At 43.6% G+C, this 12,110-nt stretch overlaps 1 protein-coding gene across 1 annotated transcript in view; it reads right to left on the bottom strand.

The window, feature by feature from the left end:
- Nucleotides 1–1,880: 1,880 nt before the first annotated feature.
- LOC133235654 (histone H1.1-like) overlaps nucleotides 1,881–12,110 on the bottom strand; it is an 83,557-nt gene continuing 73,327 nt past the window's right edge. Inside the window, exon 2 of the mRNA XM_061397356.1 lies at nucleotides 1,881–2,185. Coding sequence (XP_061253340.1) covers nucleotides 1,881–2,185 — 305 coding nt within the window. The remainder of the gene's footprint in view (nucleotides 2,186–12,110) is intronic.

Here is a 12,110-nt window from a genome sequence, read left to right as displayed (position 1 = left end):
ATCGTGATTATCTGGGTTGTGAAGATCTTTTTTGTACAGTTCTTCTGTGTGTTCTTGCCATCTGTTCTTAATATTAAGAATATCTTCTGCTTCTGTTAGGTCCATAACATTTCTGTCTTTTATTGAGCCTGTCTTTGCATGAAATGTTCCCTTGGTATCTCTAATTTTCTTGAAGAGATCTCTAGTCTTTCCCATTCTGTTGTTTTCCTCTATTTCTATGCACTGATCACTGAGGAAGGCTTTCTTATCTCTCCTTGCTATTCTTTGGAACTCTTCATTCAAATGGGTATATCATTTCTCCTTTGCTTTTCGCTTCTCTTCTTTTCACAGCTATTTGTAAAGCCTCCTCAGACAGCCATTTTGCTTTTTTGCATTTTTTTTTCTTGGGAATGATCTTGATCCTTGTCTCCTGTACAATGTCATGAACCTCCATCCATAGTTCATCAGGCACTCTGTCTATCAAATCTAGTCTCTTAAATCTATTTCTCACTTCCACTGTATGATCATAAGGGATTTGATTTAGATCATACCTGAATGGTCTAGTGGTTTCCCCTATTTTCTTCAATTTAAGTATGAATTTGGCAATAAGGAGCTCATGATCTGAGCCACAGTCAGCTCCCGGTCTTATTTTTGCTGACAGTATAGAGCTTCTCCATCTTTGGCTTCAAAGAATATAATCAATCTGATTTTGGTATTGACCATCTGATGTATACATGTGTAGAGTCTTGTCTGTGTTATTGGAAGAGGGTGTTTGCTATCATCAGTGCTTTCTCTTGGCAAAACTCTATTAGTCTTTGCCCTGCTTCATTCTATACTCCAAGGCCAAATTTGCCTGTTACTCCAGGTATTTCTTGACTTCCTACTTTTGCATTCCAGTCCCCTATAATGAAAAAGACATCTTTTTTGGGTGTTAGGTCTTCATGCTGCTGCTGCTAAGTCACTTCAGTTGTGTCTGACTCTGTGTGACCCCAGAGATGGCAACCCACCAGGCTTCCCCATCCCTGGGATTCTCCAGGCAAGAACACTGGAGTGGGTTGCCATTTCCTTTTCCAATGCATGAAAGTGAAAAGTAAAAGTGAAGTCACTCAGTTGTGTCCGACTCCTAGTGACTCCATGGACTGCAGCCTACCAGGCTCCTCCATCCATGGGATTTTCCAGGCAAGAGTACTGGAGTGGGTTGCACTGCCTTCTCATAGAACTGTTTAACTTCAGATTCTTCAGCATTACTGGTTGGGGCGTAGACTGGGATTACCGTGATACTGAATGGTTTGCCTTGGAGATGAACAGAGATCATTCTGTCGTTTTGAGACTGCAGCCAAGTACTGCAGACTCTTTTGTTGACTATGATGGCTACTCCATTTCTTCTGAGGGATTCTTGCCCACAGTAGTAGATATAATGGTCATCTGAGTTAAGTTCACCCATTCCAGTCCATTTTGGTTCACTGATTCCTAAAATGTCAACCTTCACTCTTGCCATCTCCTGTTTGATCACTTCCAATACTGGTAATAGTACCACTAATAATGATTTCTGTTTCCCTATAGACCCATCCTCTGTTGCCCCCTCCTCCTCCTGCCCTCAATCTTTTCACAGCATCAGGCTGTTTTCCAATGAGTCAGCTCTTCACATCAGGTAGTCAGAGTATTGGAGCTTCGGCTTCAGCATCAGTCCTTCCAATGAATATTCATTGTTGATTTCCTTTAGGATCGACTGGTTTGATGTTGCAGAGGATGAGATGGTTGGATAGCATCACTGACTCAATGGACACGAATTTGAGCAAACTTAGAGATAGTGAAGCACAGGCAAGCTTGGTGCGCTGCAGTCCATGGGGTCGCAAAAAGTCGGACATGACTTAATGACTGCACAACAGTAATCCTATAGACTAATCATCTTCTCTGTTTATCTTTAGTTCTGGAGTCTTGACACTTTTCTTAGCAGCAGCCGCCCCAGAGGCCTTCTTGGGCTTCTTAGAAGCGCTTGTTACCTTGGTTTTCGTTGCCACCTTTGTGGCGGTGGGCTTGGCATCCACGGAGGCTACTTTCTTGTTGAGCTTGAAAGAACCCGAGGCGCCGGTGCCCTTGGTCTGCACCAGGGTGCCTTTGCCCACTAGGCTCTTAAGACCCAGCTTGATGCGGCTGTTATTCTTTTCCACATCGTAGCCAGCGGCCGCCAGCGCCTTCTTCAGCGCTTTTTACAAGTAAATACAGCACAGCACATGCAGAAAAATAGAGATTTATAGAGTTAAGACCCTGATAAAGACTCTGATGCTGAGGGCAGGAGGAGAAGGGGGCGACAGAGGCTGAGATGGTTGGATGGTATCACCTACTCAATGGACATGAGTTTGAGCAATCTCTGGGAGATAGTGAATGACAGGGAAGCCTGGCATGCTGCAGTCCATGGGGTCACAGAGTCGGACACAACTTAGCGACCGAACGACATCATAGAGCTAAAGCCCAGCAGCTCATTCCAAATTATTTGCTGCTTTTGTGCAACGATTTAAGAATTTGTCTCTACATCTTAAACCTGTACACAAGCAGGCAGAGAATCCAGAAACAAACAGAAAGAACAACAATAATGTTGAGCCTGAAAAAGGGGCTCCATCCACTCTGCTTTCTTGGCTTGGAAAGCCCTCCTCCTCGCTTCACTCCAAACGTGTTTATTGGGTGCTCGCTTTCCATTTCAATGTCTCTTCCTCCAGGAAGGCTTCCAGACTCAACATGTGGATGGTTGTTCTATTGTTTATAACCCATGTCATTATATACTTATGGATATGTATAATGGGTATGAATATGTAATAAAAACATCAGTTGGCCTTGTCTCCCACTAGGGCCCGTGGAGCCAGTGACCCCAGGGGCTTCTACAGTGTGTGCGGGTCTATCTGTCGCTACTGCACTCTTTAACATGCAGTGCAGAAGCTGGAATATCGGAGCTGCTCCAGAAACATCTGATGAGTGTGGGAATGAAACCAGATCCTTACCCTCTTATCAACTGAATAAGAGGAGATAAGAACGCAAGTGCTGAGGACAATAGGAAAGACATGGAGCAGATAAAGGGACATTTAAAAGAAAAATTTAAAGAAAAGAATAAAAGGAAACTGGGAAAAAAGAGAATGTGTAGGAGCAATTAGCGCTTTCCCCGTATAAAACCCCCCAGCTCTCTCGCTGACACTGCTGCCTCCAGTGGCTGCTGCCACACACGTCACCCTGGGCCAGGGGACCATCTGGACACTCGGCCCTCGCTGGAGCTGCTTGTCAGTGTGGAGGGACTGCAGAAACCGTCCACAGTGCCTGGGCCTGCTGAGGCCCGGCTGGCAAAGCCTCCTCTGGGCACAGAGCATCCCCTTCTGTCTCCCAGGGCTGCTGTTTTCCTCCCTGGAACTTCCGGATGTAGATTTCAGGCAGGTTGATTTGAAAATTGTTTAAATATAACCACTGCTGCTGCTGCTGCTAAGTCGCTTTAGTCGTGTCTGACAGACGGCAGCCCACTAGGCTCCCTGGTCCCTGGGATTCTCCAGGCAAGAACACTGGAGTGGGTTGCCATATCCTTCTCCAATGCATGAAAGTGAAAAGTGACAGGGAAGTTGCTCAGTCGTGTCCGACTCTTAGCAGCCCCATGGACTGCAGCCTACCAGGCTCCCTTGTCCATGGGGTTTTCCAGGCAAGAGTACTGGAGTGGGGTGCCATTGCCTTCTCCGAACCACAGCAACATCTAAAAATAATACATCTAAAGCTGGACATCATGAGAAACGCTGGGCTGGAATCAAGGAATGCACAAGCTGGAATCAAGATTGCCGGGAGAAATATCAATAACCTCAGATATGCAGATGACACCACCCTTATGGCAGAAAGTGAAGAGGAACTAAAGAGCCTCTTGATGAAAGCGAAAGAGGAGAGCGAAAAAGTTGGCTTAAAGCTCAACATTTAGAAACCATCTAGTCCTATCACATCATGGCAAATAGATGGGGAAACAGTTGAAACAGTGGCTCACTTTATTTTTCTGGGCTCCAAAGTCACTGCAGATGGTGATTGCAGCCATGAAATTAAAAGACACTTACTCCTTGGAAGGAAAGTTGTAACCAACCTAGATAGTATATTAAAAAACAGAGATATTACTTTGCCAACAAAGGTCCGTCTAATCAAGGCTATGGTTTTTCCAATGGTCATGTATGGATATGAGAATTGGACTGTGAAGAAAGCTGAGCACTGAAGAATTGATGCTTTTGAACTGTGGTGTTGGAGAAGACTCTTGAGAGTCCCTTGGACTGCAAGGAGATCCAACCAGTCCATTCTAAAGGAGATCAGCCCTGGGATTTCTTTGGAAGGAATGATGGTAAAGCTGAAACTCCAGTACTTTGGCCACCTCATGTGAAGAGTTGACTCATTGGCAAAGACTCTGATGCTGGGAGGGATTGGGGGCAGGAGGAGAAGGGGACGACAGAGGATGAGATGGCTGGATGGCATCACCGACTCAGTGGACATGAGTTTGAGTGAACTCCGGGAGTTAGTGATGGACAGGGAGGCCTGGCGTGCTGCAATTCACGGGGTCGCAAAGAGTCGGACACGACTGAGAGACTGAACTGAACTGAACTGGACTGACTGAAAGCTGGACAACCTTGGAATACCTGAAATGAAGTACAGTCATGAGAATTAAGAGCACAGCATGGCTTGGGGACATTGCATTGTACATCTGATATTCGGGCCTGGCTGTCCTGCTTGACCGTGTGACAGGATCCAGGGATTTGCATTTATGTTTAACATGGCTTTGAAACTGTTACAGCTTTTATTTTCTCTAATTTACTGCCTGTGAATTGAATTACCAGGAGATTTGGTGTTTGATTTACAAAAAAAATGTAAATTAACAACTTTGTGGTAGTTTCTGATAAACTGTCTATAATGTTTTTTTTTTTCACTCTTTTCTCATCAAGGATCAGGATCCATGTTCCCTTTCTTAAATCTGGCAGCTATGGCTGGGTCTTTTTTGTTTAATTATTTTTTATTGGAGTATGGTTGCTTTCCAATGTTAGTTTCTGCTATACAACAAAGTGAATCAGCTGTATGTATACACATATCCCCTCTGTTTTGGATTTCCTTCTCCTTTAGGTTGCCACAGAGCCCTGAGGTGGGGTTCCCTGTTTTATACAGTAGGTGCTCATTAGTTATCTATCTTACACATAGTATCGATAGTGTATATATGTCAGACCCCATCTCCCAACTCATCCCACCCACCCCTTCTTCCCCACCTTTGTATCCATGTCTGTGTCTCTATTTCTGCTTTGCAAATAAGTTCATCTGTACCGTTGTCTGGGTCTCTTAACCTCAACATCGTTGATGTTTTGGACCAAGGAGTCTTTGTGCTGTGGGGTGGAGGACTGTGCTTTGCACTGCCTGATATTTAGCAGCATTCCTGGGCAGGAGGCGCTAGTGCCAGCAGCCTCCCAGTCGTGCAAGCCAAAAGTATATTCAGACACTGCCCAGTGTTCCCTGGGGGCAAACGTGGCCCTGGTTTGAGAACCACTGCACTGGCAGAAATGAGCTTTCGAGACTACTGAAGTCAGGCCATCATAAGAGGTTGCTCAGAATTCTCCTGGTTCTTCTAGGACACTCATTCCGGGAGAAGGCCACCACGATGGAAATCCAGCTTCTCTGAAGTCGCCCTTCTGGAGAGACTCCATGTACACATCATACATGACGATCCTGGCTGAGCCCAGGTGACTCCCCTGGCTAAACCTTACCCAAAATCCTGGCCCCCAAATCTGTGAAATAATACTGTTGTTGTTTTACCTAAGTCTGGCGTGGACTGTTAATACAGCAGTGGTAATTGAATCGGAATCACTGAACGGTGGGAAAAATATAATTAACTAAAGCAACACGTGTGTGCATGCTAAGTTGCTTCCGGCTTGTCTGACTCTGCGGCCCTATGGACTGTAGCCTGCCAGGATCCTCTGTGCATGGGGACTCTCCAGGCAAGAATACTGGAGTGGGTTGCTGTGACTTTCTCCAGGGGATCTTCCCAACCCAGGGATTGAACCTACATCTCTTAATATCTCCTGCGCTGGCAGGCGGGTTTTTTCCCACTAGCACCACTGGGAAGCCCACTGAAGCAACATGCTTTCCTTCAGTTCTCTGTGTCCTTTATCAGAGGCATAGCGCACACTGGAGCGCCTGCAGCCTGAATTCTCTGCCTGCTCTTCCGGGCGTGTGCTTGTGGTATGCTGAGAAAATAAGAATTGGCATCCCAAGCTTGTTCTAATCCTTTTTTTTTCCCCCTCTCTTTTCTCAAGAGAAAATATTTTAAAGATGTAAGAGTTAAAGAAAACATCTGGTTTATGGGAAAAGTATAAGAACATGTTTCTCCACTCCCACAGGGGAGCATCAGCAAATTCTAGGACCTTAGCAACAGAATCAATAACAACAGCCAAACGATTACTCCCTGGAGAGTGCAAGCGGGGTCAGCTCTGACTTTATTAAGCACGAAAAACACACATGTGAAAGGCCGGCATCCCTCAAGGACGCAGAAATTGGGAGAATGCAGGAAAGAGGGCAAGGCAGCTCACAAATATGCTGAATTGAAGGAATTAGGATCACACCCAGAAATGGCAGGAAAATGAATGTTTGCTTTTTCTGGCTTATTATTTGCTTAGTGATACTTCAGCATTTCTAAAAGATAAATGCCTTGGCCAGGCTTCTATCCATCTCCCTGCTCTATTTAATGTTACCAAGAGGAATGCTCAGATGTTTATAGACTCGTTCTTTTTTCACTTACGATTGACTTCATTTTCTACTCAAAATGGAATGACCCACCAAGGTAAGGTCTGAAGCCCAGAAATTACTTCACATTCACCTGGCATGGATTCTGTGATAAGTTCTTGGCAGCTTTGCATCCTGTTATGAAACACCCTGGGGGCGGTATTTTGAAACCAAAGGATCCCTCCCCATTTACCTTGATCAGGAAGGTCAGGATATTGCCATGTCCAAGCTCAGTCTGCTTGCCACGACAGGCCAATTAACTGAGAGATGAGGTGTTGAGGCAGGGAGTATGACTTTATTCAGAAAGCTGGCTGACCTAGAGGATGGCAGACTAATATCTCACAATAACCATTTTCTTGGGGGCTAGATGCCAGGTTCTTTTTATAGGATAGAGTCGGGGAGGAGTTGAGGAAGTAAAGACCATTATCTTGCATTATCTTGCAAGTATCTCCTGGAATGGCCAGCCTCAAGGAGGGGATATGTTAATCTCTTCAAGCTGGGGTGGGGTTGGGGGAGCGGCCCTAGGCAGGTCATTATATATGACTATAATCACAAAAGCAATGAGAAACAAAGGTTAAAATCAAAGAAACAGATCCATCATGGAGTCAGAATTGGCTCTTCCCTGTAACAAGGGATAAAATTTAGAACCTCACACCTTCCACAGCAGCCCATCTCCCCTTCAGTTTCTCACAACCGAAGGCAAAGAAGCATGTCCCACTGGGAGCGGGCTGGTCACTTGCCTCTGTGCCCTGAGGTCTACCTCCTGGCCTTCCCCGGTCTCCCCACAGGGCTGATCCTGCCCAGCTGCCTTTCCAGGCTTCTGCCTTCCGGCTGTGATCAACTCACAGGAGGCACAGAGGTTGCAGCTGGACAATGTCGCCCAGCTCTGGGCTGTCACATCATCTCCTGCCTGGTCCTGACCCTCTCCTGCAGCTACAGACCTGGATCCAGTTTCAATCCAGCGTGGCTATGGCCTCGCCTCTGCTGTCCTTCCCACCCCAGGGCTAGTAGCAGCTAATACTTCCAAGGTTCAGTTTCATCTGATGAACATGACCCAGAGAACATTTTTCTTCCTGGACCTTGACTCATCCAGGGAGAATCTAGCTCCAATGAAGCCCAGGTGGAGACCTAGAAATTACATGTGATGATTTCATATGTTCACGGTTTTTCTTTAGAGTGTGTTGGTTGACTTCACAGTGTCGGTCAGAAAGCTTTTAGAATAATATGATATAAAATCCTAGGAAAAGCAGCACTAATTTACAGTGAAAGAAAGCAAACGGTGATGTCTTGGGCCATGGATGGAAGAGGTTTACTACAGAGTGGTAGGCGGAAGCTTTTTCACGTGATGGAAATATTCCAAATCACGATTTTCATGATGGCTAAATATGAATATATATTTGTCAAAAGCCACTGAATTGTTTACATGCAAATAGGGCTTTTTACTTTGCGATTTATTATTTTTTTAAGACAGTTTATTTTTTCGGCCACTCTGCGTAGCATGCAGGATCTTGGATTCCCCAACCAGGGATGGAACCCATGCCCCCTGCAGTGGAAGGGTGAAGCCTTCACGCCTGGACCACCAGGGAAGTCCCAGGGCGTTTTATTGTATGCAAACTACACTGGGACTTGTAGCTGCTAATATTTACAAGATCTTTCTACATCCTTTATTTCTGTGGTATTTCCCTAATGATGATTCTTCTCTTCTACATGTATTACGTTAAATATTGCTGTGCAGAAGAACTATCTCTTGGCCTCTACGTATATATCTATTCCACTATTGATCTACATCAGTTTGGACTCATGGGGGTTTATTCTGGAATCAAAGCCCAGTCTTGTTGCTACAGTTCTGGTGCTAACACTTTCCCAGCTGGGCCATGAAGTGCTCCACTGGGTGGACTGGTGTGTTCTGTTGCCGAGACTTTTTGAGCATCCCCTTTCCTTCTGGAATCGCGTGATGCTTGTGGCTCGTTTTATATTTGTGATGGCCCAGCTGTGAAACGAATCACTTTTCTGAGGAGCCTTGCTTCCTTTCATTTTAATACAGTGCTTAGAGGCAGTATCTGAGTGTTAGCTGTGCTCAGGTACTGGGGCATCGTTGCTGTGCTCTCCACTTGGGCAGAGCTGGTTACTTCACGCGTGTGCACTAATCCACATGTGTGCATGCGTGCATGCTCCGTTGTGTCTGACTCTTTGCAACCCCCTGGACTGTGACCCACCAGGCTCCTCTCTCCATGGAATTCTCCAGGCAAGAACACTGGAGTGGGCTGCCATTTCCTTCTCCAAGAGATCTTCCCAACCCAGGGGTCAAACCTGTGTCTCTTTGTCTCCTGCCCTTACAGGCGGGAAGCATGTACTAATCCACGCTTATACACATGTCTACATAGATAAGATGAAAACTCTTGAATGCATTCCTGCCCTCTCTGGTTCTAATATGATACCATGGTGTTTATTTAAGTCTTTCCTTTTTCCTAATTTATAAATTCTTTTTCTAACACTGAGAAACCCTACCTCCCATTGTCTAGAGTCTATTCACTTTTTTGTTCAAGTCTAATATTAATAGAAAGTAGTTTCAGAATTGCTAGACTTTAAAGAAAGAAAGATTTTACCCCCATGTAAAGACAAAACCAAAAACTTTGACTAACTGGGTGAAATTTTCACAATTTTTACAGTTCTTTTTGTCCTTAGTCTTCCAATATCCAGTCAGGGAAGGTACAGTTTTCCAAGGCTCCTTGGATGGCTCTTCTCCCTCCATCCCTTTTAGTGTGGTCATTATTTATTTGTCATCCTGTTATGTTCCTTGGCTAGTGTTTGTATTCCATTTTGAGTTACCCTTATGTTCTGTGTGCTTTAAATAAAGAATTTAAATTTGAGGGTTTGGGAAGGATATATGGTTAGTAGTGTGGTTCTAAGAGTCAGTTACATGGAAAGTTACATTCAAGGAAGTGCATGCCCACCCCACCCCCCACCCCAACTTTTCATGCCTGCTGCCTTATTCCCTTATCCCGTTTTTTCCCAGTCCTTTCCCCAAGACCCCTGGAGGTAACCAACCTCTTTAGTTTCTAGTTTCTCTCTCCTGAACGCCTGCTTTAGGAACAAAGGAAAATGGAGAATCATTATTAGACAAATGATCAGATACCAGTATATTGCCTTCTATTCCTTTCTCATATAAAATGTTAACACACTAGAGACAATTTTTTCAGGCTTTGCATTTTTCACTTGAGTATATCCTGGAAATCATCCCACACTGTCTCAGTGAGATCTTCCTCAACTTACGTCTTTGTCACAGCCATATAGTAGTCCATTACAGCCTGTCTGGTAATTTTTTTTTAACTTTCAAGTGCTGTGAAATTTACATGGATATTTTTGCATCTCTCTAAATATTCTTAAACTTTGTGAGAGGCAGTTAAATGACTTGGAAACAGTTTGATCCATTGGAGTCTTTACTTCAAGTTTGTTGGGCAGGGAGACTAAAGGCGTAGCTGGGTCCAGCATCCAGGGCATCTACTCAAAGCCCAGGGAATCATGAGATTTTCCACTCTGCTGGGAGGGGACTGGCACCTCCTAGGCTTGGGTGAGGCCGGGAAACTGCTGCCTCTAATCCTTCCTGTGGTTCTTTCCTGGGTTCTGGTGGTTTCCTCACATGCATGTACTGCCCAGGAGTCTACTGCGTGTCCAGGGAAGCCCTCTGCAGAAATCCCAGAGAGCAGTCTTTAGACTCGCTCTCTGCAATCTCCTCCTCTCCGTACACAGCCCTGCAGAGCTGCCTTGGTTTTCCCAGATGCTTATCTCGAGCCTCTTAACTCAGGGAGTCACCAGGCTCTGCCTCTATCTCTGCATCCTCCCTCTTCCTCCCCACAGTCTGCAGACTCTCTCAGCAGTAGGATGGAGCCACTGCTCTGTCATCTCCTTTGTTCCATCTCTCAGGAATCCTCGTCCTTCTTTATCTGATGTCTAACATCTTGAAAACTTCTGTTTCATATCTTGTCCTTTAAAAAATTTTTTTCAGGCAGAAGGTCAAATCTGGTTCCTGTTATTCCATCTTGGCTGAAAGTGAATGCCTCTTCTATTAGAAATGTGTTTCTTTTGTACTTCAGTGTCAATTCCCAGTGTTTTTTTCTAATATATACAAGTACATAAATATATAAAATATATCCATTTGTGAATTAACATTTTATTTTGAAAAATTGCTGAACTCATTGATTGTAGTAGCTTTTTTTTGTAGATTTTTAGGGGCTTTCTCTACAGACCATATATTGACTCTGAATAAAGACAATGTTCCTTCTTCCTTTTGTTTACTTTTCTTGTCTTATCTATGGTCTCTAGTACAAAGATGAATAGATATGATGAGAGTAGATACTCTTGCCTTGTTCTTGCTCTTAGAAAAAAAGCGTTAAGCATTTACCATCAAGTACAATGTTACCTGTAGTTTCTTTTCGTAGATTTTTTTTTATCAAGTTGAACTTCTAATTGTAGTTTTCTGAGATTTTTTTCATGAGATTGCTCTTACTGAATAATAATTTTTAATCATCTTTTATGATAATCACATGAATTTTCTTTTCCTTTTCAGTTAATTTGGTGATTTACACTAATTGAACTTTTTATAGTAGCATTATTGAGAAATAATGTACATACCATTACAGTTCATCATTTTCAGGTATACTATTCAGTAGTTTTTAGTCTATTCATTTCATAGTGCAAAATCTAATTCCAGAGCACTTTCTATTAATTGATATTGGAATGTTAGTTCAACTTTGCGTTCCTGAGAAAAATTCCATTTGTTATGATGCATTATTCTATTTATAACCTGATTCAATATATTAATATTTTCTTAATAATATTTTAATTTCCATTCATGATGGATATTAGTCTATGGCTTACTTTTCTTTTACTGTCTTTCCTGGATATGGTATCTGAGTTATACCGACCTTGTCAAGTGAGTCTGGAAGTGTTTTTTCTTCTTCTTTTTCTGTAAGAGTGTGTGTGGAATGGGTATAATTTGTAAAACTTTGAGAGACTTCATCAGTGTAAAGTCATCAGAGCCTGAAGTTTCTTTGTGGGAACATTTTAATACACATTTAATGTCTTTAATAAATTGCAGGTTGTTAGGTATCCAAGCTTTCTTGCATCAGATGTGGTTGTTTGTATTTTTTAAGGAATTTCTATTTTTAGATTTAGGTTGTCAAATTCATTGTCATAAAATAATTCGTAATTGTATTAGTTATTGAATAGGGCTTCCCCAGTGGCTTAGATGGTAAAGAATTTGCCTGCAGTGCAGGTGACCTGGGTTCGATGCCTGGGTTGAAAAGAACCCCTGAAGAAGGGCATGACAACCTGGTACTCCAGTATTCTTGCCTGGAGAATCCCAC

Source organism: Bos javanicus, chromosome 22 (genome assembly GCF_032452875.1).
Source record: "Bos javanicus breed banteng chromosome 22, ARS-OSU_banteng_1.0, whole genome shotgun sequence".
Classification (NCBI taxonomy): Eukaryota; Metazoa; Chordata; class Mammalia; order Artiodactyla; family Bovidae; genus Bos; species Bos javanicus.
The sequence above is the reverse complement of the archived record's forward strand: the minus strand, read 5'-3'. Positions and strand labels throughout refer to the sequence as shown.